This window comes from Nerophis lumbriciformis, linkage group LG11 (assembly GCF_033978685.3).
Source record: "Nerophis lumbriciformis linkage group LG11, RoL_Nlum_v2.1, whole genome shotgun sequence".
NCBI lineage: Eukaryota > Metazoa > Chordata > Actinopteri > Syngnathiformes > Syngnathidae > Nerophis > Nerophis lumbriciformis.
Genome location: NC_084558.2, coordinates 988,938 through 1,016,315, shown reverse-complemented (window position 1 = coordinate 1,016,315; position 27,378 = coordinate 988,938). Strand labels below are relative to the sequence as shown.

Genomic DNA, 27,378 nt, shown 5'->3' with positions numbered 1-27,378 from the left:
TTTAGAAGCTGTGTTAGCTCTTTGTGATCACGGCACCGCTAACAACAGTTTATCTGCGTTAGCATTCATAATAACAATATAGCTAGTTATATAACATAGCACTAGAATACTCCTATTAGCTGCATTTTTAGCCACCTTTTCTTGCCATATTTTACGAATTGGAACGCATACAAAAGAGAAAAACATGTGTTCTTGTTTTACATAGGGATTGTGAATGCTAGGCAAAAGTCCCCTTTAAGATTTATGCATTAATCATAGCTCAATTCAGGAAAATTAAAACATTTTCATTTACTTGTCTGAGGTGCTGTACTGTGATACCTCTGATTTGACTAACGCAATTAGTTGTTTATTAGATTATCTTACGTTTTAAGTTGAATTATCATCAAAGTTGTATCATTTTCAATGGAGCTCTTGTTATGGATCTTGATGCATCCCTAATGAATTGGCAATTGTGTGCTTATAATAGTAAATCTCCATGCTACTACAGTGCATGTGTGGTGTACAGTTAACCGCAGTTCTCCTTACCTTCGCTCTGCACTTTTCTCAGGGTGACAGAAGGGGTAGAGATGGCCGAGGCACGGAAGTTGGCAGGCAATGTTTCCGAAGAGTCGGCAGTCATGCCGCGAAGGTCCTTCTCCCGGAACATCTTCCTCCATGAGGGTGACCGTGTGAACGTTTTGGTGCCGTCCTATAGAACACCCAACACAGTAATAATGGTGATTAACAGTAACCGCTGTCTCCATGTTGTTGTGACAATACACCAGCAGTGGCTCAATTATACACGTTGTATTAGGGCCTTGGTTAGCAGCGATGTAAACACAACTAAAGCAGCAACAGAAAGGAAATTCGACACACCATCTTGACTGGTTATTTTGCAGACAGTACCTCATCTGGCCTCCTCTCTGTTCCCATGGAGATAAGAGCATTGTACTCCTTCTCTAAGAGCTGCCTTGCCTGCAAACCAATAGAAGATCAAACCACATGAAGGTACTGATGCAAAGTCTGATTTGATGATTTGTGCAAACCTGTGTGTTCTGATTGGGGATCTGGAGAAGAAGAGCCAGATCAGTGTAGTCAAAGGTGTCATCGAGCGCCAGCAGGGCGCCGTGGACTCCACTTTCTAACAGGTTGTCTGCAAACTCTTTGAGACCAATGGCTTGCACCCAACACATCACACGCTCGTTGGACCACACCATCACATCTAAGAAGAAGGACACAGTGTAGAAGATAAATGGTATTACTTAAAAAAATAACTAGAGGATGTTTCCTGGGCTTCCTTGAATCACCTTGGTTCTGATGCTGACTCTCTTCTCTCCTCCTCTCCAGCTCCTTCCTGTCATAGTTCAAGCGCTTCAGGCACATGATGCCATAGTGAAGACTCACCCTGCGAAGATGCAAAGACATAACAAAGAAGAGGGCAGGTGTGGATGAGAATGTCACATAAAGTAAACCTACCTGTGGAAACTGTCCACCATCTTCAGCTGGCCTCTTAGCTCTTTCTTAGTGAGGTGGTCGAGCATTCGGGCATCTACCAGAGACTCCATGAAGTAGGAGCGATACTGAGGCAAACCTAGACTGGGCAACCACTCATTTCCCACCCACTCGTGGTTCATGTCGCCATAGGCCAGTATCTAGAGGGGGGAGGGGTACAGCACACCCGTCAACAATGTCCTGCATTTTGATGCAAAATAATATAGGAGATAATAGGGTTGGTTGTCACACTTGTTATATCTTGCCACCGGAGGGCACTGTCTCTCAAATTGTGGTATTTAAATTTACGGAATCAGGGTCGAATCTCACCTGCATGGTTTTCTCCAGAGTAAGACGCAGATCATGAGTGAGATCGGCTGATACCAACAGTGATACCAATCACATGGATTAACTGTAAATCTTTCAATTTGTTTATTTTGAGTGCTACTCATAGTTAAGCAATATCAGCACATTATTTTAATTAGTTCCGTATCTTTTAATTTTATTTTATACAATTGATCAAAACAAAGTAGTATACATTAACTAAACAACAGCAAAAACTACCACCCATTGCTCATTTAAATAATTTTTGCCCTCAAAGTCTCCCTGAATTTGTAAACATTAACAAAAACAACAAAAATTATTTTGACAAAATAAACAAATCAATCTAATCACTCCAGTATCAACCACATAGGGACATTACCCTTGATTTCGACACCGCCAATTTATGGATCGATATGCCCTCTTATATGTCGTTTAATGACTGCGACAATGCCAACAGACCAACAACTTCAGCAACATACACCCCTTTGGCAAATATGAATGGTTTTGCTCCCCTAAAAAAAAAATCACCCCAACTCCAGTTAAAATATACTCCGTAACAATAATCTGACAATAGCATGGTTTGCAGTCAAATATGTGCATTTTCAGAATAAAAAAAATGAATGGCAAAATCAATGTGTGACGGTTTAAACATGAAGGGGACCTACTATGCAAAAACTACTTTTCTTACCTACTGGTACCTAATTTTGTGTATTTGGGATTTGCATGTCATGTTGTGGCAACTCTGCTGTCCCCTGTCAGCTTTGTGTTGCAGTGCCTAATTTTCAAGCTACGGGGCTGAGCCACCTGCGCGCACATCTGATACTCATTTCCTCCTAACTCACTAAGCTTTTCAGTCCATTCACTCGGTACCAGTAGATTCCTGATGGTTCACCCTTCCAGTCGTGTTCATTTCCTCTGCTTTGGCTCCGCTCACTCTTCTTGTTCCTTTGGCTCTGCCCCTCACTCGGAAGGAAGTCATGCCAGAAAGACTGTGGGGCGTTACTGTTTCCTTTCCACGCCTTTTGTGTACGTTTTTCCTGTTTCTCCGCACCTTTTGTGTGCATCCTAAGTTATTTTCATCATTCATTTTTCAGTGTTTTTTGTCATTATTCTTATTTTTTCTTCTCTGCGTTGGGGTCCTACTCCGGCTAAAGCCGATCGTGACAAATCTACTTGCCAACATTAACGCCGCAGAAAAGGAACACCTCTACTCTGCACTCACAAGATTTGGTCAGACTCTCGACAACCACGACCAGCTGCTGCATGATTTAACGACAGCCTTCCAGACGCTGTCTGCCAATGTCGCCAACCTTAGCCAGCGTGTCTATCAGACGAGCACTACAACTCACTCGGAAGGTCACACCAGGACGGGGACCTTCCCACCTTCACCAGGAGGCTATGCGTCCCACTCCCCGGGAGCCCAATATTCCTCACCTCTCCCAGTGATCATTAGTTTTTCGTCAACAGCTTTGTTCCCATTCCTCTGACTAGGCTAAGATAGCTTTTATCATGAGCCTGCTCTCTGACAAAACCGCCGCCTAGGCCTTGGCGGTTCGTAAGAATGCTCGTGCTGTGCGCACGTCACTCTCCTTGTTTACTAAAGAAATAATGAAGGTGTTTGATCACCTCCTAAAAGGCAGAGAAGCAGGCAATGCTATACTTTAAGCATTGCAAGCTCTCTGTGGCCGCATATTCCATGGACTTCCATATCCTTGCTGCAGTGAGCGGATTTGGTGACATTGCTTTATGCAGCATTTTTCGCAAGGGATTAAATCGTCGCATCAAGCCCCAGCCACCATATCTCCAACTGTGCCATTCGTCTTCTGAGACAGACGGCACTTGCACCTTCCGCTCATCAACCTTTTTCTCCTCCTGCAGGGCTCAACAAACAGCCTTCTAGTAATGGATTGTGTGAGTACCCGCAGGCTCCCGGTCCTGGAAAGAGACTTGAACTTTCAGGGACTCTGTCTGGGGGGGAAGCAATGTCAAGATTGTTGCATTTATTGACTCGGTGGCAGACAATTGTTTCATGGACTCGAACCTTGTGTAGTTGCATACAATTTCTAAAATTAAACTTTGCTCCCGTAAGGAGGTCCGGTCTTTAGATGGCCGCTTACTGGCGTGGGTGATAAACCAAACCGAGACTTTAGCTTTACAGTTATCGGGTAACCACCAGGAGGCGATACGCTTCTTTATTCTTCCATGTTAGTTGACACCCATTGTATCAGGTCTCCCATGGCTGAAATGGCATGATCCCAGTATTGGCTGAAGTAGTTCTGAATTGAAGCGTTCTGCTGTTCCCTCGACGGCCACGCTTAGCCATGAAAATAAAAACATTATTTGTCGTGGGTACCTGCTGAACCTCACGACCTCAAACAGGTATTTGGTAAAGACTGGGCTCAGTCCCTTTCCCCCACATGGTCCTTACGAATGTTCCATTAAACTCCTCCTGGAGGCATCGTTGCTTGTTGCAAGACTTTATAATGTGTCAAGTCCAGAACAGTCCATATTAAGTGACTATATTTCCTCTTCTCTTGCGGTGGGTCTCAGTCGGCCCTCATCCTCTTCATTGGAGGCCATTTTTTTGTTTAAAAAAGTTAAATCTTTGCAACCCTGTATTAACTATGGTGCCACTTATGGATTCGGCATTTACTTCTTTATCTTCTGCTGTTTTCACTAAATTAGATTTACGCAATGCTTATTACCTGGTGAGAATTAAGGAGGGGGATGAGTGGAAGACAGCTTTTACCACCCCTATTGGACATTTTGAATATTTAGTAATGTCTTTTGGGCTCACTATTGCGCCCGAAGTTTTCCAAAATATAATTTAGAATGTCCTCAAGGACATGATCTGTTTTGTATACTTTGATGACATTCTTATCTTTTCCTAAAATCACCAAGAATATGTCCGTCACGTCCATCTTGTATTACAGCGGTTATTGTAGAATTGGCTATATGTCAAAGCTGAGAAGTGAACCTTTGACGAGGCTCACATGCATTAGGGTACCGTTCCGTTCGACCACAGAAGTTGAGGGCACTTTTTTTCGCTAAAACAAATGTTTATTAAAGCATCAATCCTTAGGCACGTTGATCCTGCTTTACAATTTTTCCTTGAGCTTGATACATTGGATACAAGAGTTGGAGCAGTTCTATCCCAGTGTTCCTTGGTCGACCAGAGGCTTCACTCTTGTGCTTTCTTTTTGCGTTGCCTCACAGGGGCTGAAAGAAACTATGATGTGAGGAATAGAGAGCTGCTGGCCATCATTCTCACGCTACAGGAGTGGAGGTACTGGTTGGAGGTGACTACCACGCCATTCCTAATCGTCACAGATTATAAAAACCTGGCATGTATAAGGACTGCTGAAAGACTTAACTCCCGCCAACCAAGTTGGCCACTGTTTTTCACACGCTTCCACTTCTCTGTTACCTACAGACACCTGCAACACCAAGCCCCACGTGCTCTTCAGAGTTTACGAACCTGTCGCTGAGTAAACCACTCTGGAGACCAGCATACCTGTGGCTCGGGTGATAGGAGCACTCCAATGGGATGTGGAGAGAAGGAATGTTCCTGCAGACAAGCTATTTGTATCAAATGAACTAAGATGGAGGGGAAACGCGTACAAAGTATTGTGTCACCCTGGCGTAAGGCGCACTCTATTCTAGTGACTGGTGATGGGAAGAGACCGCCTGCTCCGTCTGTGCCAGAGGCAAGGCCTCTTATTGCCCTCCAGCCGGTCTTCTCTGTTTACCTATTCAGTCACGATCATGGTCCCACATCACCTTAGATTTCATCACGGGGCAACTTTGTCATACGCAATTTGATCAAGCATGTTTCCTGCCTACATGGTGTCCCTCAGTACCTGGTCTTGGACAGGGGACCCCCATTCGCATCACAAGTTTGTCTTTTTGCAAGGCGTTGGGAATTACCCGTAGCCTTTCATCAGATTATCAGCCCCATACCAACGGCCAGACGGAGTGGGCTGAGCATGATGTGGAGGCGGCTCTCCGCTTTGTATGCCATTTGTTCTGGTTCTCCCACCTCCCTTGGGTGGAGTATACTCAAAATTCCCTCACCTCTTCGACCACAGGTATGTCTCAATTTAAAGTCGCCTAAGGTTACCAGCTGCCTCTTTTTCTTTCTCAGGAGTCGGAGATTGCCATCCCATCTGTCCACCAGCACATCTGCCGAGCTCATTGGGTGTGGTTGGATACAAGAGCGGTTCTGTCCCGGACAGCTGCCCAGAATCATAGGCTTACGCGGATCACCATAGGATACCAGACCCCACTTATTAATCTGTACCTGAGGTATGGCTGACTTCTTAAGACTTAACATTGGCTGCCTCCTCCAGGAAGCTTTCTTCCAGATTCGTGGGGCCCTTTAAAATCCCCAGGGTCATCAGCCCTGTGGCGGTCGAACTCCAGCTGCCTCTATCCATCAAGCTACATCTGGTGGTCTACGTCTCCAACCTCAAGCCAGTTTCTACCAGTCCGCTGTGCCTTCCGTCGATGCTTCCACTTCCTCCGCGCATAATCAGAAGTCACCCAGCATACATTGTGAAGGTTATTTTAGACTCCAGAAGGTGAGGCAAGGGACTTTAGTATCTGGTCGACTTGGAGGCCTACGATCCTTAAGAATGCCCATGGGTATCAAGCGCCTGTATCCTTGATCCATCCCTTCAGCGTGACTTCCACTCTCTCCATCCTGAAACTCCAGGTAGGCCACCAGGGGTCACCTCATAGGTAGGGGTGGTACTGTCGTGTTGTGGCTGCTGTCACCTGTCTGCTTTGTGTTGCATTTCCTGGTTTTTAGGCTAAAGGGCGGAGCCACCTGCACGCTGATATCTGATACTCATTTCCTCCTGACTACTTAAGCTCTTCAGTCCGTTCACTTGGCATCAGTGGATTCCTGATTGAGATGTCATGTTCATCTCCTCTGCTTTGGCTCCACTCGCTCTTTAAGTTCCTTTGGCTTAGTCCCAGCGCTGCCGTGGAGTGCTAACTGTTTCCTCTCCGCGCTGTCTGTGTGTGTGTTCTGTTCCACCACACCTTTTATGTGCATTTTTCCTTCCTTTGTGAGTGCCTTTTTTGAGTGCCCCGTCTTCTAACACAAATTAGCGTATAGTTAAAAGTTATATCTGTCAGTAGATTCGATACGGAAGGCCTAAAACTACAACAAAGATGACGGGGAGAAGACACAGTTGAAGTGGAGCCACATAAAATAGGACCGCCCACAAAACAGCGCATTCCGAAGAGACGGTCACAAAGTAGTTTGAAAACTGTCTGCAAAAACATAAGCTATTCAAAATTTTGACCAAAGGACCATCATCACACGTTATGTAGAATTAAAGGAAGTGTTTTAAATGCAGAAAAAACATAGTATGACCCCTTTAAACAAAAATATCAAGACTCAGTGGTCATCAACATTTTTGAGTTTTAGTTAGTTATAATCTATAAGATTTTAGTGTTTTCTCTTTATGCCCTTTGCTCTATTTTTCCCATTTTTTCTGTTTTAAAAACTTTTACAATATGCTGAAGGGCTAAAAAAAACCCTCTAAAAAACGTTGTGACAACCAACCCCATAGTTGAAATCTTAAAGGAGAACTGCACTTTTTTTTGGAATTGTATCTATCGTTCACAGTCATTATAAAAAAACCTAACGACGGATGGAACCTGTGGGAGCTGCTTTATTCTGCCTATTAAGCCCTTAAAAACTTCCAAACATCTCCATTAAGGTTTTATATACATGTTGTAAGTATATGTGTAATGTAGTAACAGGCACATGTATACGGTAATAACATTTAATATTTGCATATTTTGCTCATTTTAAGCATATGCAGCGCATTGATTTCTAAAATGCATCACAACGTTCGCTTTTTGTTTTTCAACATCATTGATTACTGCTCATTGCAGACTTTATGACAGCCAACAAACATAATAAAACATCACTTACTGTATAAGGTCTGCTGTCATTAGGTTGCCGACTGCTAGGATTTTCATATACTGTATTTTTCGGAGTATAAGTCGCACCGGAGTATAAGTCGCACCTGCCCAAAATGCATAATAAAAAAGGAAAAAAACATAAATAAGTCCCACTGGAGCCCGGCCAAACTATGAAAAAAACTGCGACTTATAGTCCGAAAAATACGGTACTCCCATTTAGATGAAGAATGACTCATAATCCTCGTCAAGAAAAGGGGGGTGGAACTAAGCGTCTTTTTGTGTTGTTCTCGCCATTTCCAGGTTTAAATTGGCTGTCAAAGTGTACCAACTTGTCGAAATACGTCCTCGTCCTTCTACTATCCAGGTGAGAGGCATGATTTATGATCTAGAATAAAGTTTGGCGAGCAAGGAAATGAGGAAGCAGCTGATCATGTCACCATTGGCACACAAGCTCGTGATCACAGTGCCGCTATAAATAGTTTGTCTGCGTTAGCGCTTATAATACCAATATCATTAATACTTCGCTAATATTCAAGTCACGAAATGTAAATGAAGTATTGTTGGCCTTTTTTGAATGTTTTTTTATTGGGTTTTATGGGTGGAATAGAGGACCTCCCTTTGGATCAGCTGTAAGCAGACTTATTTACGAGTTAGAATGCATTTAAAAAAAATACACGTCTCATAAAAAATGTGAGCGATAGGCAAAATTCCCAAAAAAGTGTAGTTCCCCTTAACATAAAGGATTTGCAGTTGCATTTTCAATGAGACATTTTTTGTTAGGAAAGAAATTTGACGTTTTTTGAGAAGTTGCCATTTTATGTTAAAAATAACAATTTGTAATTGTTTTAAAAATGTATATATTCTAACAAATATTAAATATATTTATTGAAAACAGCCAAAACGGCTTGGAAATGTAAAATAATAATGACACAAAATGTACTGATGAGTTAAGGTTACAGCTGACAATTTCCTGAAAAACAACAGACTGAATATAAAATATTTTGCGAACTTAAACTCACTTGATCCCAGCTGAACTCTTTCTGCTCCTTGTGGTTTCAGGAAGAGGAATAATGAAAGAGAAAAGGGAATGGAGAGGTGCATATATAGAAGGAAATATGTGTGTGTGTGTGTGTGTGTTATGGTGAAAACAAGTACACGGACAGGGAAAGCAGAAGAAGGAAAAGTTTTTGTTAGTGAGAATTAGTTGGAAAAAAAAACACTACTTTTGTACAAATTTTAAGGGAATAGCAGGGGAAAGGTGTAGCCAAACAGGCCTAATAAAAGACAAAGAAAAAGAAAAAAAAATGTCAATGTTGAAAAATCACATCAACATGATTAAAGGCATTCTTATATAGTAGTAATGTATGATCATTCTAGTTTGTTTTGTCCGTTGTATCATGTATGACAATGGATGTAATAGTCAGCCTTACTGGCTTGGTGGCAGCAGCGAGTGATTCCATCTCAGCATGTGTCATCCAAATATTGCTGGTCGACTGCAAAGGCAGATATAACATTGAGGAAAAATGAGCATTTAGGTTGATAACTTGAATTTTCCTTACCGAGCGTGTGCTTGCGGGCGCCGAGGGGCTGGTGAGGGAAACCATTTCTTGGATAGCCAAACGGAGTTTGAGCCTGTGGAGAGGGTTGCTGATGCCTATCTCTCTCTGGATCTCAGTGTCCGAAAGGTTGGCCATAATGGCGCCGCTCTTCACGTTGGCGCGACACGCTGCCACATACCACGCGGGCATCCCTACCCACAACTGCAATAACCAAACAAGACAAACATTCTTTGATTATTTCACGATATTTTTACTCTCTTGTGTGTTTAAGCACAATTCATTCAATAACTGTACTGCAAAAAGTCACTATAGGCTAAGTCATCTTAAAGAAGAAGGGGTCGCAATACCTCCAACCATGTAACAACTGTTGGTCCATCCCATGAGGCAAAAGGCAAACCCTGACGACAAGCTTCCTCTAGCAGGTCATGCCTGGCAAGAGATTGGAACAACAACATATACGATTTTTGTGTAATTTCAGACCAAGGTTTAATTGATGTGGTCAAAAATCACACTTTTTTTTGCTTCTGCGGTCTTTTTCCACTGTTCCTGTCCCCAGTTTAGCTAGCCCCAACGGGTCCGCCGGGCCAAGGTCATCTGAGGGCGTTGAGGCTTGAAACAGATAAAAATTATCAGCAAAGCAACTCAGAATGGTGAAAGGATTCCAATTAAAACAGGCACCCAAAGAGGTAGACTCGCGTCCAGGTGTGCCAATCCTCCCCTTTTCTTTTTTCCCAAAGAGACGACCAATGGATGACTTAATGCTTTTCTTCTTGCTGGCTTTGTGGAGAGAATCCTGGCTTGCGGTGGTGGCACCGTCAGCGGACAGACTATAGATGAAAGTGAAGTTACCCACCACATCTTTTTTACATTTTCTGACCTAAGTGCCTTTCCATACCTGCGAAATTCTCTGTGGTCATCCAGTCCTGCTCCTGGGTGAGTGTGGGTCATCCGGTCCAATCGTAAGGCTCGAGGGACTGATGGAGGGTTAGAATCAATCAAAGCAAGTGCTCTGCATTCTTCACCATCTTTGATATTCTGCAAGGTGGATATAGTGTGTTAGCCTTTTGGATAAAGATCTGTTTGTTCCAACTTTGTACCTGTCTTTCATTTTCCCTGGCAGGAGAATGTGGAAGGCGGGGGGTAGAGTGTCCAGAACTAGGAGGCGAGGGCGATGCCAATGTGGAGGAGGTGATAGAGGGAGTCATGTAGCCCCTACCAACGCTGTCTCGTCCTCCTAGGGAAGAGGGCGGAATGGAGGACGCGTCAAGGGCCACGCTACTGACCCGACTCTCGATCTCCTCCGCCCTCAACTCGGTGCTCTCCTTTTCCTCCTGGATGAGCCTGAGAGAACAATTGGAAAGTGTAATTAAAGTAAAGTCAATTCTCTTGAAGACCACTTCAAACTGCATACAGTACTTTATCTCCTTGTTGATGGCCTCTAGTTGCTCCTGTAGCATAATGGCTAATGTTTGTACATCTGTCTGGCCGCTAGGAGATAGCAGTTCAGAGCCAAACAGCGTCTCCCTGTCGTCTTCATCATCAGAGCATCCTCCTTCCACACCACTTTCATAACCTGGACCCATAATGGTGCCACTGTCCCACTCACCATACTGGATGAAGAAGATACAAGTGATGGATACTGAAAGAATGCACAGGAATGTTATGTAACAATACCTTGTTACAATCGTCCCTAGCTTGCCCCCAGCGGCCGCGGTGAGTGCGCCTGACCACCACCCCACCAGAGGAGTTGCTGTAGCCAGCTGGGAGGGAGCCCCCACCTTGGGGATACCGCAACTCTGAGGCGCTGCCAGGAAGAGATCTTCGAAACAGGGTAGAAGGGAGAGAGCTCACGCTGCCTGTCCTATTGTAAGATTCAGAATTCTTGTTAGTCCACCACACTCATAACAAAGTCTCGCTACTGAGAAAATATTTTGTTCGTCCAGGCAGTGATGGAGTACAGTATAAATCAACTCTCTTGATGGTTCATTATGACAAACCTGGAATAAGATGAGCCAGGCCTGCCCCTTAGCTGGTCCAGCTCCAGTTGGATGCGTTCCAGCTCGGCAATGAGCTGCTCCTAGAATACAGAGGAGAAGAGTAGAGCTAAACTTATTGATTTTCTGTTGTTGGTCTGTCTGTTGGGTTAGGACTCAAACATGACAGATGAATACCTTGTTAGCAAGAAGGTCATCCTGGATTTTCTTCATATTGGACAGTTCTTCCGAGAGAGCATTCTAAGAAAAATTAATTATGTTAAACAATTCAGTACTTTTTTGGGGGGTGTACACCAAACAGGGGGTAAACACCCCTCTACCCCCACTTATTAGCTGTGAGTTTACCTTCTCTTCCAGTGCTGCCATCCTCTCTTTAAGATGCAGTTGAAGTCTCTCGTTGGACTCGGATAGAAGTTTGTCCACAGTATCTGACAGTCGTTTGTTGTGTTCATCATTCATTTTCTCTCTTTGCCTTGCCTGAACGGAGCAAATACACGCCGCACGAATGGGTGGGCGACAATTTTTTAATAAGGTTACACCAAAAAGGACAAGCTACATGATGTTTACCCTCTGTAGCTCCTGGTTCTTCTCTTCTAGTTGAGCTTCCATTTGCCGAAGTCGTTCCTCAAAGTTGCCATGGCGCTCTTCGGCCTGAATGACACATGTCCATTCCCAATGTGTAAAAATCAAGTTTTGAATGGACGGTATAGTTAACAAACAGAAGCCATGATGGAGTATCTAAGATAGACTTTGTCTCTCCACCTTGTTGAGAGCCGCAACCCTTTGCGCCAGTTGCGCCTCGATCTCAGGGAGCGTCTCTGCTCTCTGCAGGGTTTGCTGGAGCTTCTGTTTGGCTTCATCCAGGCGCTCCTGCAGTTGTCGGTTCTTTTCTTCGCTCTGCCTATGGAGCGACTCTTTGCTGGCAAGCTCATTTTCCAGCTTGTCCTTGATATCATGGAGGGAAGTGGCCTCCCGCTGGGCGCTAAGGTACCTGTACATAACACCATAATATTATAGTACCTAAATATATAGACACAAATATTGAGATGTGTGTCTTAACTACATTTTAGTTCTTAATATAGTACGTTGCCCCAGTATGTTTTTTATATACTGCAAGTCGTTCCTTAAAATACCATAAATGCTCTAACTCTATAGTGATTGGAAAGAGGCTGGTAGGCACAACATTACATAGAAAATATTGATAACAAATGTATTTTTTTACGATTATAATGAGCTGTAGTGAAGTTTCTTTGACCACATAACCATTTTATTAACAAGTACTGTATTATGCAAAACACCGAAGCAACATAACCAATGTTGTAATAGTGGTTAAAAAAACCAGACTCACTCAGCATTAATATCACTAATGAATTCAGAAAAAATTAGATCTCCACTCCAAATCAAATCCACACATAGTCACTTGGTGTTCCTCAACAGTCAGTCTTCGGCCCCATTCTCTTCATCTTCTACCTTACCCTCATAGGTCAGGTTTTAAAAAGCCATGTTTTTTTTGTTTCCATTGCTATGTTGATGACACGCAACAGGCAGATTCCCCTATCATCGAGAAGATCTTGTCAATTGAGTTAAGGGACCAGTTTATCACTTCTATGTTTAGATTTTCTGTTAAAAATGCAAAAGAGAGGCTGATTAAGGGCTATATAAATAAACTTTGATTGATTAATTGATTCCAAATTTAAGACAAGACAAGACTAAACGAGAGAAGCAGTGCAGGAGAGATAAAGAAGAGGGAGGGAAATAGGACCACCTTTGTTGAGAGTCAAGGAAGAAAAAATAATATCCCTCTCTAACTAGCAGTCACTAATCTTGGCATAAAAATGGACCCCCAAATTACCTTTAAATCCCATATTAATCACCTCTGCAATACCTCCATCTACCACCTGCACAACATTTCCAAACTCCGCCCCAAACTGTCCCTTTCAGACCCTGAAAAGCTTTTCCGTTTTGTAATGTGCATTTCATTGGGATCTCTATCCTGCAGAGGCTCCAATACATCCAAATCTCTACAGTGAGGATCCTGATGACAGTGCGCAAATATAAACACATTGCTCTAATCTTTCACTCACTCCAATGGCTTCCCGTTTACACAATAATTTAGTAGACGGTTTCCTTTCTTACACACTTTTGCATTCATGGACATGTCCCACCCTAACCTCAAATACATTCTAACTGCTCCAAACACATCATGATCCACCCACTTACAGGTAAAAGCCAGTAAATTAGAATATTTTGAAAAACTTGGTTTATTTCAGTAATTGCATTCAAAAGGTGTAACTTGTACATTATATTTATTCATTGCACACAGACTGATGCATTCAAATGTTTATTTCATTTAATTTTGATGATTTGAAGTGGCAACAAATGAAAATCCAAAATTCCGTGTGTCACAAAATTAGAATATTACTTAAGGCTAATAGAAAAAAAGGGATTTTTAGAAATGTTGGCCAACTGAAAAGTATGAAAATGAAAAATATGAGCATGTACAATACTCAATACTTGGTTGGAGCTCCTTTTGCCTCAATTACTGCGTTAATGCGGCGTGGCATGGAGTCGATGAGTTTCTGGCACTGCTCAGGTGTTATGAGAGCCCAGGTTGCTCTGATAGTGGCCTTCAACTCTTCTGCGTTTTTGGGTCTGGCATTCTGCATCTTCCTTTTCACAATACCCCACAGATTTTCTATGGGGCTAAGGTCAGGGGAGTTGGCGGGCCAATTTAGAACAGAAATACCATGGTCCGTAAACCAGGCACGGGTAGATTTTGCGCTGTGTGCAGGCGCCAAGTCCTGTTGGAACTTGAAATCTCCATCTCCATAGAGCAGGTCAGCAGCAGGAAGCATGAAGTGCTCTAAAACTTGCTGGTAGACGGCTGCGTTGACCCTGGATCTCAGGAAACAGAGTGGACCGACACCAGCAGATGACATGGCACCCCAAACCATCACTGATGGTGGAAACTTTACACTAGACTTCAGGCAACGTGGATCCTGTGCCTCTCCTGTCTTCCTCCAGACTCTGGGACCTCGATTTCCAAAGGAAATGCAAAATTTGCATGGTTGGGTGATGGTTTGGGGTGCCATGTCATCTGCTGGTGTCGGTCCACTCTGTTTCCTGAGATCCAGGGTCAACGCAGCCGTCTACCAGCAAGTTTTAGAGCACTTCATGCTTCCTGCTGCTGACCTGCTCTATGGAGATGGAGATTTCAAGTTCCAACAGGACTTGGCGCCTGCACACAGCGCAAAATCTACCCGTGCCTGGTTTACGGACCATGGTATTTTTGTTCTAAATTGGCCCGCCAACTCCCCTGACCTTAGCCCCATAGAAAATCTGTGGGGTATTGTGAAAAGGAAGATGCAGAATGCCAGACCCAAAAACGCAGAAGAGTTGAAGGCCACTATCAGAGCAACCTGGGCTCTCATAACACCTGAGCAGTGCCAGAAACTCATCGACTCCATGCCACGCCGCATTAACGCAGTAATTGAGGCAAAAGGAGCTCCAACCAAGTATTGAGTATTGTACATGCTCATATTTTTCATTTTCATACTTTTCAGTTGGCCAACATTTCTAAAAATCCCTTTTTTGTATTAGCCTTAAGTAATATTCTAATTTTGTGACACACGGAATTTTGGATTTTCATTTGTTGCCACTTCAAATCATCAAAATTAAATAAAATAAACATTTGAATGCATCAGTCTGTGTGCAATGAATAAATATAATGTACAAGTTACACCTTTTGAATGCAATTACTGAAATAAATCAAGTTTTTCAAAATATTCTAATTTACTGGCTTTTACCTGTATATCTCCTCCACATACCCAGAACTAAACTCAGAACCATGGTAGTAAGGGCCTTCTGTGTTAACGACTCACGTATATGAGATGGCCTCCATGACACTTTGAGGGCACCATAACCCTCTGTCAGCATTAAACAGTGTGTACAGACTTTTCTTTTCATCGAATATTTTGATTCCGCCAGTTAAACTGTTTTTTTTGTTTTTATTTTCTATAAAACAGCTTTTTTTCTTTCTTTTTTTTTTACCAGAATGAGATTTTTATTAAAAAAATGTTCATCTTCTTTCTAATCTGTAATCCTTTGAGAGCTCCTGATAAAAAGGGAACTATAAATAAAATGTATACGTTTTTAAATTATTATTGTAAACCATAGTAAAGCAAATGTAACATGTCATTACCAGGTGAGTTGCATACATCTACTAGATGCTGACCACTTATGATACTTCAAATGCTACTATTGACATCTTTTGGAGTTAATAAAAACTACACACGGAGGTTGCCTACATCCACAGCTGTTAATGCCATCTTTTTTAACCTGGCGCTAGTTGGAAGGTGCAACAAACCAAAAATAATCTCCGGTACTGCTGCAGTAGTAACTCCATGGATAACTAAAGGGCTTGCGAATGCTTGCAAAAAGAAAAATTATTTATATAGGACTTTTTTTAGGCATCAAACCATGGAAACAGAACAAAAGTACAAAACATATAAAAATAAATTAACCAGCATATTAAGAGCAAGCAGAAAAGAATACACCACCAAACTATTAATCCAAAAGAAAAGTGATATAAAGGGAATTTGGAAGGTATTAAATACAATTATTGGGCATGGTTCAAACAGTCCTTGTTATCCAGAGTTTTTTGTTGAGAACGACCAAATCATAAGTGACAAGAAGATGATTGCTGACGGCTTCAATATGTTTTTTGTTAAAGTTGGGCCTGAGCTGGCAAAAAAAAAATCCCAATTAATGATGTACAGCCTATGGAACTTATTGGAAAAAATCCTTACTCGATGCTCCTTACTCCGACTGTCGAAAAGGAAGTTTTAGAGATTATTCAGAAAAGCAAGAACAAAACATCACGTGACATTTATGACCTCGACATGAGGACGGTCCGGAATGTAGCGGAAGAAATCATCAAACCATTCACATACATCTGCAATTTATCTTTTCAACTTGGACAATTTCCTTCACAAATGAAACTCTCAAAAGTCATCCCCATCTTCAAATCTGGAGACAAACACCACTTCACAAATTACCGGCCCGTCTCCCTTCTGCCACAGTTGTCAAAAATTTTGGAAAAATTATTTGATAATAGACTTCGTGGCTTCATTGAAAAACACACATTATTATCTGATTGTCAATATGGGTTCCGACAAAATAGGTCAACTTCATTAGCTTTAAGTGATCTAATAGAGAACATTACTAATGGTATCGAGAAAAACTAATTTGTTTTAGGAATTTTTATTGACCTGCAAAAGGCTTTCGATACCATTGACCACCAGATTTTGGTAAACAAACTGGAAAACTATGGCATAAGGGGAGTGGCAGGGAAATGGCTGAAGAGCTACTTGAATGAGAGACAGCAGATTGTTCAGATCGACCAACATCAATCTACACTCATGAACATAACCTGTGGAGTCCCCCAGGGGTCGATACTGGGACCCACACTATTTATAATGTATATCAATGAAATATGTAAAGTATCAACACTGCTGAAGTTCATCCTCTTTGCTGACGACACAACCATTACATGTGCAGGTGACGACGTTAGGCAACTTCTGGCCTCTGTAACTGAGGAGATGATCAAGTTAAAAACTTGGTTTAATACCAACAAATTGTCTCTCAATTTAAAGAAGACCAAAATCATGCTCTTTAGCAATCGCAGAAGTGAAATACCCATCAGGATTGTTATTGATGATACACCAATAGAATATGTTCAACAAAATTCATTCTTAGGAGTGGTAATAGATGAAAATATATCATGGAAGCCTCATATAAATTACCTGAGGACAAAAGTTGCTAAATGTGTTGGAATGATGAGGAGATCATGTCATTTATTGAACACCAATGCTCTGCTTTTATTGTATCATTCATTTATTATGTCATATCTAAACTATTGTGTTGAAGTCTGGGGAAATTGTTATAAATCCCATCTACAGCCTTTAGTCACTCTGCAGAAAAAGGCCATTAGGATTGTGTCCAATGTTCACTACTTACATCATTCAAATCCACTATTCATGGAGTTAAAGCAACTTAAACTGCACGATGTGATCAATTTTAAAACTGCTCAAATTATGTTTAGGGCATCCCAAAACTCTCTACCATCCAATATACAGAACCTATTCCAGGATAGAGATGCTCATCATAGTTACAGTCTAAGAGGAAACAACAAATTATATTTGCCAAAATTTAGAACAACTTTAAAATCAATGTGCATTTCAGTGCGTGGAGTCAGTCTGTGGAACAACTTAGGGGACGAGTTAAAAACCTGTTCTAACATGATTACATTTAAAAGACTGTTTAAAAAAGAAGTACTGAAGAAGTACGAGGAGGAAAGAGAGTGATGCCCTCAGCACAGAGCGATGGGAGAGAGGTGTATGGTCGGAGAGTGTTTGGGCCTGTGTGTGTGTGTGTATGTGTGTGTGTGTGTGTGTGTGTTTTGTCTCGTCTTGTCTTGTTTTATAGTAACAGTGGTACTATTGTATTGTTAGTGTACAGGAGTTTTTCTTGTTTTTGTTTGTATAGTATTGTTCTTGTATTATATTGTTTATGTTAAATGTGGAATGAGTGAGAGGGGTTGGGATATTATAAGCATCTGCTTCATCCAACCCCCTTTCAAGCCTTGCATAAATGTCCCTGCCAAAATGTTTAAAAAAAAAAAAGTGTGTGTTGTTGTACTGTGCAGGTTTGAAATAAATAATTCAATCAATCAATCAGTAGCAAAGCTTCAGGTTCGCTTGGCAACACTTAAAATACAGGTAAAAGCCAGTAAATTAGAATATTTTGAAAAACTTGATTTATTTCAGTAATTGCATTCAAAAGGTGTAACTTGTACATTATATTTATTCATTGCACACAGACTGATGCATTCAAATGTTTATTTCATTTAATTTTGATGATTTGAAGTGGCAACAAATGAAAATCCAAAATTCCGTGTGTCACAAAATTAGAATATTACTTAATGCTAATACAAAAAAGGGATTTTTAGAAATGTTGGCCAACTGAAAAGTATGAAAATGAAAAATATGAGCATGTACATTACTCAATACTTGGTTGGAGCTCCTTTTGCCTCAATTACTGCGTTAATGCGGCGTGGCATGGAGTCGATGAGTTTCTGGCACTGCTCAGGTCTTATGAGAGCCCAGGTTGCTCTGATAGTGGCCTTCAACTCTTCTGCGTTTTTGGGTCTGGCATTCTGCATCTTCCTTTTCACAATACCCCACAGATTTTCTATGGGGCTAAGGTCAGGGGAGTTGGCGGGCCAATTTAGAACAGAAATACCATGGTCCGTAAACCAGGCACGGGTAGATTTTGCGCTGTGTGCAGGCGCCAAGTCCTGTTGGAACTTGAAATCTCCATCTCCATAGAGCAGGTCAGCAGCAGGAAGCATGAAGTGCTCTAAAACTTGCTGGTAGACGGCTGCGTTGACCCTGGATCTCAGGAAACCGAGTGGACCGACACCAGCAGATGACATGGCACCCCAAACCATCACCCAACCATGCAAATTTTGCATTTCCTTTGGAAATCGAGGTCCCAGAGTCTGGAGGAAGACAGGAGAGGCACAGGATCCACGTTGCCTGAAGTCTAGTGTAAAGTTTCCACCATCAGTGATGGTTTGGGGTGCCATGAATAAATATATTGTACAAGTTACACCTTTTGAATGCAATTACTGAAATAAATCAAGTTTTTCAAAATATTCTAATTTACTAGCTTTTACCTGTACATTGACGTAACACAGGCTCTTTGTTTTCAAATTCAAATGTTCACAGGTATCAATAAAGCTTGCCTGCGTTCCAGGGTTGTAATCCTTTCTTCCATGTCCTCCCTTTGGCAAAGGGCCTATAAAACATAGAAATGCACCATAAAACTGATATATATATAATGGAAAGTTTAACTATGTACCGTATGTGAAAAATATGAAGATTTTATAGTTTTGACTTGTGTTCTATAACATACTGTATTCCCATTATGTTCAGTTATACACCGGGAGCCCCCTGTTGTGAAGGGAGATCAGGGATTTTGCCACTGAACGACAGATTGACCCAACAGACCTCTTTCACTTCCCGTTGCAGCTTCTGATTGGCTTCCTCCGACTTCGTCACCTCCCTCCTGGCGGCCGCAAGCTGTTCCTCAATTTCACTGACCTGACGCGACGCCACAAAAGGGACACAAGACAACAAAGATTGAACAGATCAAGGTGAGTCAGTGTCCACTCCCACGGCGGCAAGAGTGTAAATAAATAGTGACAGTGATTCATTACCAAGTGGCCATCGGGTCTTTTGTAACACCCTTAAAAAGCCAACTTGACATCAGCATAACATGCTGACTTGAAAACCCACACATTTGTCTCATTAAGCATCTCACCCTCCAACCAGTCAGATGGATGTTAAAGGGCAAAACCTTTCATCACTTACTCATCAAGTGATGCCACAGGATGTCATCCACTGCTTGGCTTAGTGAAATTGCACATTAGTGAACACTTTATAGGTTATTTGTATTGCTTTGAAATGCAGTTGCAATACACTAGTGCCCACAAGATGGGATTTCATGTTAGAAACAACCAGAGGTGTGGACTCGAGTCACATGACTTGGACTCGAGTCAGACTCGAGTCATGAATTTGATGACTTTAGACTCGACTTGACAAAATGTAAAAAGACTTGCAACTCGACTTAGACTTTAACATCAATGACTTGTGACTTCACTTGGACTTTTGAATTGACATGACTTGACATGACTTGCTACTTTCCCCAAAACCCAAAGATGAAAAAGTTATTCGGGAGCGCTCCGTATTTTTCATTGTGTACTTGTCTATCAGCGTTGCGTGTGTCAGCTGGTGTGGTCTCAGTACAACAGCCAATCAAATTAGATCTACTTTGTTTTCATCACACAGCATTCATCCAATCAAATTGCAGGACAACCAACGAAGAAGACATGTCCAAACCACACGCCAGTGAACAAAAAATGATACCTAAAATAATTTCGTTTGGGTATAAAAATTACGAGGTGGTCAACACAAAACGGTTTGCAGTATGCAACACATGCGGTTCGAAAATGACTGATGGAGAGGCAACAACTTCCAACTTCGTCCGGCATTTGAAGTTGCACAAAGAACGGTAAGTTTTGAATGTAAGATAACGTTTATTGGCTAAGTAACGTGACTTTTATTTGCTGTGTAGTTAAATCAGTGAGGCTGTAAACTCACTGCTAACGTTATAACGTTATTGCAAACAAGGGAATCTGTTGCAGTTCACTACCTTATTCATACTTTTTGTTCAGTGATTTTTTAAGCAGGGTTACGTTAGTCAATATATCACACGTAACGTTAGACGGCGGTCAGCAGCACCGCGTATTTTAGCCACCTAAAAAAAGACAAAAATAGTAAAATAAAGGTCAGTTAAAATGTATACTATATTATGAATATGTGTACCGTTTTAGCTAGCTTTCTGACATACTGTTGGTTGTTTACCTCAGTGGTCCCCAACCACCGGGCCGCGGCCCGGTACTGGTCCATGGATCGATTGGTATCGGGCCGCACAAGAAATATATATATATATTTTTTCTTTTTTTAATTAAATCAACATAAAAAACACAAGATACACTTACAAGTAGTGCACCAACCCAAAAAAACTATCTCCCCCTTTTGTTCTGGGCATTGAACATGAAGACTCTTCCTTCACTGTTCCGAGTGGCCATGAGAGTCTTGGCAGTGCCTGCCTCCAGTGCTCCAGTGGAGCGAGTTTTCAGCCATGGTGGCATCATACTACGCCCCCATCGTGCACAAATGACTGACAGACTGTTGGCTAATTTGGTCTTTTGCAAATGCAATGCAGCATAGGGCCCTGCCATATAAAAAGTACAACTTTTTTGTTATGTTCACGTATATGTCATGTTTTTTCAATGTTAACACTTTTGTACAAATAAGTACATTTGCACTTTATTTTTCAATGTGTTTGTTCTGTAAAGGAATGAGTTAATGTTTAAAATGACTGGTTAATAGTGCTATTATGAAGTGCAATGTCAGCACAATTTTCTTTCCTGCAATTTAAAATGCACTTGTTTTAATAAATAAATACAGCGTTTGAAAAGCATACACAATCTGTGTTAATATATTAGTCTGTGGTTAAAAGGACTTGAAAGGACTCGAAACTCAAAATGCAGGACTTAGGACTTGACTTGAGACTTTCCAGTCTTGACTTTGGACTTGACTCGGGGCTTGCCTGTCTTGACTCGGGACTTGACTCGGACTTGAGGGCAAAGACTTGAGACTTACTTGTGACTTGCAAAACAATGACTTGGTCCCACCTCTGGAAACAACTGCTACACAGTTTGGCAATACAACCAGATTACCAATAAAATCATTTAGCAAAATAAACATAAGGACAGCTCCTTCAGTAGTCCCTCACTTCATACACTTGCTTAATGTTAATGTGTGTATTTAAACTAAGAGTAATATAATTTTCTGGACTTTTTTGTACTGTTGACTCAGAGCTTAACGTATAACTTACATTTAAAAAGTTACAAAATAACAAACGGTATAAATAAATAAATGAGAGTGTGTTTGCTGTCTAATACAGTACTTTTCTGAAATGTCTTTGGTTTTAGTTTATTTTGAACATGAATCCAGTTACTCAGCTGCGACTGGGATGAGAATCAGCACCTCCAAGTCCGAGTCCATGGTTCTCGTCCGGAAAAGGGTGGAGTGCCATCTCCGGGTTGGGGAGGAGATCTTGCCCCAAGTGGAGGAGTTCAAGTACCTCGGAGTCTTGTTCACGAGTGAGGGAAGAGTGGATCGTGAGATCGACAGGCGGATCGGTGCGGCGTCTTCAGTAATGCGGACGCTGTATCGATCCGTTGTGGTGAAGAAGGAGCTGAGCCGGAAGGCAAAGCTCTCAATTTACCGGTCGATCTACGTTCCCATCCTCACCTATGGTCATGAGCTTTGGGTTATGACCGAAAGGACAAGATCACGGGTACAAGCGGCCGAAATGAGTTTCCTCCGCCGGGTGGCGGGGCTCTCCCTTAGAGATAGGGTGAGAAGCTCTGTCATCCGGGGGGAGCTCAAAGTAAAGCCGCTGCTCCTCCACATCGAGAGGAGCCAGATGAGGTGGTTCGGGCATCTGGTCAGGATGCCACCCGAGCGCCTCCCTAAGGAGGTGTTTAGGGCATGTCCGACCGGTAGGAGGCCACGAGGAAGACCCAGGACACGTTGGGAAGACTATGTCTCCCGGCTGGCCTAGGAACGCCTCGGGATCCCCCGGGAGGAGCTGGACGAAGTGGCTGGGGAGAGGGAAGTCTGGGCTTCCCTGCTTAGGCTGCTGCCCCCGCGACCCGACCTCGGATAAGCGGAAGAAGATGGATGGATGGATGGAATCCAGTTACAATATGTTACATTATATTTTTTTGTTTCACATTAAAAGGTGTAAAAAGAAATTAGGTTAATCTAATTCTACCCCCGTTTCACAACAATGTGTAGGACAATTGTTTGTTCTCGTCCTCTCCTTACTCTACAACAAAAACAAATACAAAAGAAAAAAGTAAATACATTGATAAATACATTTCTCATGAATGAATAGTTGTTTTTCAAATTTCAAATTTTTCACAGAGGATCAAGATGTTTATCTTCCTTGTAAAATGTTCTTAAACTGGATCCTATTACTAGATTGTTATGAGTACATTATTATATTGTCCATCATTTAACTCCAAGTACTGATATGCTAAAGGTTTTGAGTGTTCTACATGCACACAGATATTTAAGTAAAATATTTGTCGAGAAAAATTGTAGATTCTTGGGTAGCTGGTTATAGTTTGCTCTCTGCATAATTTCAGCTTTTTGCAAATGCACTAAGTCATTGAAGTTCAATAATTTTGATTAATTAAATAAAGGGTTTGAATGTTCTCTATTATCAACATTGTGAATTATTTTAACTGATCTTTTTTGTTACACAATTAGTAAATTAAGCGTACTTTTGTAGTTATTACCCCATATTTCTACGCAATAACTTAGCTGTGGTAACATTAGCCATAAGTTGACAATTAAGACACATTTTTGGTCAAAACCATCCATTTTCTACCGCTTGTCCCTTACGGAGTCGCGGGGGGTGCTGGAGCCTATCTCAGTTGCACACGGGCAGAAGGCGGCGGAGTACACCCTGGATAAGTGGCCAACACAGACATATTTAGCATTATTCATTAGTGGAGTATTTCTTTCTACCTTATGTTGTATGTTTTAAATTACCGTAGATGTCAATTTAAGTTTGACTGTATTTATTTTAGATTTACTTAGATTTAAGGATTAACTTTTTTCTGTGTTCTCTACTGAACAAAATGCAGTCGTATCGTCTGCAAATAGTAAGTCCTTTGTAACTTTGCAAATATTGTCTATTGAAATTGAACAGTTTTGGTCCCAGTATTGATCCCTGGGGTCCGCTGCAAGCTGGATTTAGAGCTTTAGCTGTTTGTTCGCCTTGCTTTAAGTATGTCTTCCTGTTTGTTAAGTAGCTTCTTACCCAGTTCAAGACAAGCCCTCATGATGCCATACTGTTATAATTTTCTAATTAGGATATTATGAATGATTATGACATATGTTTTTAAGTTGATAAACACTGCAGCTGCATGCTTTCTGTGCTCTTTTGCGTTAGTAATTTCTTCTGTAACTTCGATTAATGCCATCAATGTTGAGATGTTAGTTCCGTATCCGTATTGGTTGTCCGTAATCTGATTCTATTACAAACCCCGTTTCCATATGAGTTGGGAAATTGTGTTGGATGTAAATATAAACGGAATACAATGTTTTGCGAATCATTTTCAACCCATATTCAGTTGAATATGCAACAAAGACAACATATTTGACGTTCAAACTGATAAACATTTTTTTTTTTGCAAATAATCATTAACTTTAGAATTTGATGCCAGCAACACGTGACAAAGAAGTTGGGAAAGGTGGCAATAAATACTGATAAAGTTGAGGAATGCTCATCAAACATTTATTTGGAACATCCCACAGGTGTGCAGGCTAATTGGGAACAGGTGGGTGCCATGATTGGGTATAAAAACAGCTTCCCAAAAAATGCTCAGTCTTTCACAAGAAAGGATAGGGCGAGGTACACCCCTTTGTCTACAACTGCGTAAGCAAATAGTCAAACAGTTTAAGAACAACGTTTCTCAAAGTGCAATTGCAAGAAATTTAGGGATTTCAACATCTACGGTCCATAATATCATCAAAAAGTTCAGAGAATCTGGAGAAATCACTCCACGTAAGCGCATGGCCGGAAACCAACATTGAATGACCGTGACCTTCGATCCCTCAGACGGCACTGTACCAAAAACCGACATCAATCTCTAAAGGATATCACCACATGGGCTCAGGAACACTTCAGAAAAGCACTGTCACTAAATACAGTTTGTCGCTACATCTGTAAGTGCAAGTTAAAGCTCTACTATGCAAAGCGAAAGCCATTTATCAACAACATCCAGAAGCGCAGCCGGCTTCTCTGGGCCCGAGATCATCTAAGATGGACTCATGAAAAGTGTTCTGTGGTCTGACGAGTCCACATTTCAAATTGGTTTTGGAAATATTCGACATCGTGTCATCCGGACCAAAGGGGAAGCGAACCATCCAGACTGTTATCGACGCAAAGTTCAAAAGCCAGCATCTGTGATGGTATGGGGGTGCATTAGTGCCCAAGGCATGGGTAACTTACACATCTGTGAAGGCACCATTAATGCTGAAAAGTACATACAGGTTTTGGAACAACATATCCTGCCATCTAAGCGTCGTCTTTTTCATGGACGCCCCTGCTTATTTCAGCAAGACAGTGCCAAGCCACATTCAGCACGTGTTACAACAGCGTGGTGGCTTCATAAAAAAAAAGAGTGCGGGTACTTTCCTGGTCTGCCTGCAGTCCAGACCTGTCTCCCATCGAAAATGTGTGGCGCATTATGAAGCGTAAAATACGACGGCGGAGACCCCGGACTGTTGAACGACTGAAGCTCTACATAAAACAAGAATGGGAAAGAATTCCACTTTCAAAGCTTCAACAATTAGTTTCCTCAGTTCCCAATCGTTTATTGAGTGTTGTTAAAAGAAAAGTCATGAAATTCTAAGTTAATTTTTATTTGCAAAAAAAAAATAAAGTTTATGAGTTTGAACATCAAATATCTTGTCTTTGTAGTGCATTCAATTGAATATGGGTTGAAAAGGATTTGCAAATCATTGTATTCCGTTTATATTTACATCTAACACAATTTCCCAACTCATATGGAAACGGGGTTTGTACAATGTTGTTTGCCTTTTACTTGTCTAAATGTGCTATATTACAGAGGTCCTCAAAATGTGTCTGAATGCGAGGGCACTTCCTGTTAACAGCCCCCTTCAGGTTACCTCAAAAATGTCTATGAAAAAAAGCATATGCACGGAAAGAAATACATCCACACACTCACCTGCCGGCACATGAGGGCCAGCCTCTCCCTCAGCTGGGAGAGTTCAGCTCTCTGTCGCTCTATCTCTCCTTCCCGCTGTCTTTCCAGCTCGCTGTCCTCCAGGCCAGAGGCAGGGCCATTGGGAAGTCGCTGTGATGGCGACAACATAAAAAAAAAATTAGAGCAAGATTTGCTAAGAAGTTAAAATCACACTGATACACGATGATACCCGTACATCTACTTTTCTACTTCACGTATACAAAAACTAAAACAACTGGAACAAACATCCATAAAACCCTCCCTTACATCTTTCCCGCTGTCCACTCCTTGTTGACGCCTTTTAATTTGGTCTCGTAAAGAGATGACCTAGAACAAAAAAAGAGGGAGACAAAGCAGGCAAAGAGACAACACAAATGAGTATTGTCACGTGGGAATATACAGGTAAAAGCCGGTAAATTAGAATATTTTGAAAAACTTGATTTATTTCAGTAATTGCATTCAAAAGGTGTAACTTGTACATTATATTTATTCATTGCACAGACTGATGCATTCAAATGTTTATTTCATTTAATTTTGATGATTTGAAGTGGCAACAAATGAAAATCCAAAATTCCGTGTGTCACAAAATTAGAATATTACTTAAGGCTAATACAAAAAAGGGATTTTTAGAAATGTTGGCCAACTGAAAAGTATGAAAATGAAAAATATGAGCATGTACAATACTCAATACTTGGTTGGAGCTCCTTTTGCCTCAATTACTGCGTTAATGCGGCGTGGCATGGAGTCGATGAGTTTCTGGCACTGCTCAGGTGTTATGAGAGCCCAGGTTGCTCTGATAGTGGCCTTCAACTCTTCTGCGTTTTTGGGTCTGGCATTCTGCATCTTCCTTTTCACAATACCCCACAGATTTTCTATGGGGCTAAGGTCAGGGGAGTTGGCGGGCCAATTTAGAGCAGAAATACCATGGTCCGTAAACCAGGCACGGGTAGATTTTGCGCTGTGTGCAGGCGCCAAGTCCTGTTGGAACTTGAAATCTCCATCTCCATAGAGCAGGTCAGCAGCAGGAAGCATGAAGTGCTCTAAAACTTGCTGGTAGACGGCTGCGTTGACCCTGGATCTCAGGAAACAGAGTGGACCGACACCAGCAGATGACATGGCACCCCAAACCATCACTGATGGTGGAAACTTTACACTAGACTTCAGGCAACGTGGATCCTGTGCCTCTCCTGTCTTCCTCCAGACTCTGGGACCTCGATTTCCAAAGGAAATGCAAAATGTGCATGGTTGGGTGATGGTTTGGGGTGCCATGTCATCTGCTGGTGTCGGTCCACTCTGTTTCCTGAGATCCAGGGTCAACGCAGCCGTCTACCAGCAAGTTTTAGAGCACTTCATGCTTCCTGCTGCTGACCTGCTCTATGGAGATGGAGATTTCAAGTTCCAACAGGACTTGGCGCCTGCACACAGCGCAAAATCTACCCGTGCCTGGTTTACGGACCATGGTATTTCTGTTCTAAATTGGCCCGCCAACTCCCCTGACCTTAGCCCCATAGAAAATCTGTGGGGTATTGTGAAAAGGAAGATGCAGAATGCCAGACCCAAAAACGCAGAAGAGTTGAAGGCCACTATCAGAGCAACCTGGGCTCTCATAACA

At 41.8% G+C, this 27,378-nt stretch overlaps 2 protein-coding genes across 3 annotated transcripts in view; one reads left to right on the top strand and one right to left on the bottom strand.

Moving 5' to 3' along the window:
* Positions 1 to 27,378, top strand: part of LOC133610933 (stonustoxin subunit beta-like) — a 460,649-nt gene that overhangs the window by 230,562 nt on the left and 202,709 nt on the right. The gene's annotated exons all lie outside the window — the stretch shown is intronic.
* The window catches only part of LOC133610924 (liprin-alpha-3-like), an 88,427-nt gene that overhangs the window by 9,019 nt on the left and 52,030 nt on the right, over positions 1 to 27,378 (bottom strand). The window contains exons 6-29 of the mRNA XM_061967694.1: positions 26,034 to 26,093; positions 25,749 to 25,877; positions 19,360 to 19,452; positions 19,095 to 19,147; positions 12,050 to 12,278; positions 11,855 to 11,938; positions 11,633 to 11,764; positions 11,465 to 11,527; positions 11,291 to 11,370; positions 10,968 to 11,154; positions 10,710 to 10,903; positions 10,391 to 10,634; positions 10,189 to 10,328; positions 9,972 to 10,120; positions 9,806 to 9,902; positions 9,641 to 9,722; positions 9,294 to 9,494; positions 9,165 to 9,227; positions 8,754 to 8,780; positions 1,456 to 1,631; positions 1,287 to 1,384; positions 1,026 to 1,201; positions 886 to 954; positions 526 to 688 (exon numbers count right to left, since the gene is read on the bottom strand). Of these exons, the coding sequence (XP_061823678.1) occupies positions 526 to 688; positions 886 to 954; positions 1,026 to 1,201; positions 1,287 to 1,384; positions 1,456 to 1,631; positions 8,754 to 8,780; positions 9,165 to 9,227; positions 9,294 to 9,494; positions 9,641 to 9,722; positions 9,806 to 9,902; positions 9,972 to 10,120; positions 10,189 to 10,328; positions 10,391 to 10,634; positions 10,710 to 10,903; positions 10,968 to 11,154; positions 11,291 to 11,370; positions 11,465 to 11,527; positions 11,633 to 11,764; positions 11,855 to 11,938; positions 12,050 to 12,278; positions 19,095 to 19,147; positions 19,360 to 19,452; positions 25,749 to 25,877; positions 26,034 to 26,093 (2,989 nt within the window). The remainder of the gene's footprint in view (positions 1 to 525; positions 689 to 885; positions 955 to 1,025; positions 1,202 to 1,286; positions 1,385 to 1,455; positions 1,632 to 8,753; positions 8,781 to 9,164; positions 9,228 to 9,293; positions 9,495 to 9,640; positions 9,723 to 9,805; positions 9,903 to 9,971; positions 10,121 to 10,188; positions 10,329 to 10,390; positions 10,635 to 10,709; positions 10,904 to 10,967; positions 11,155 to 11,290; positions 11,371 to 11,464; positions 11,528 to 11,632; positions 11,765 to 11,854; positions 11,939 to 12,049; positions 12,279 to 19,094; positions 19,148 to 19,359; positions 19,453 to 25,748; positions 25,878 to 26,033; positions 26,094 to 27,378) is intronic.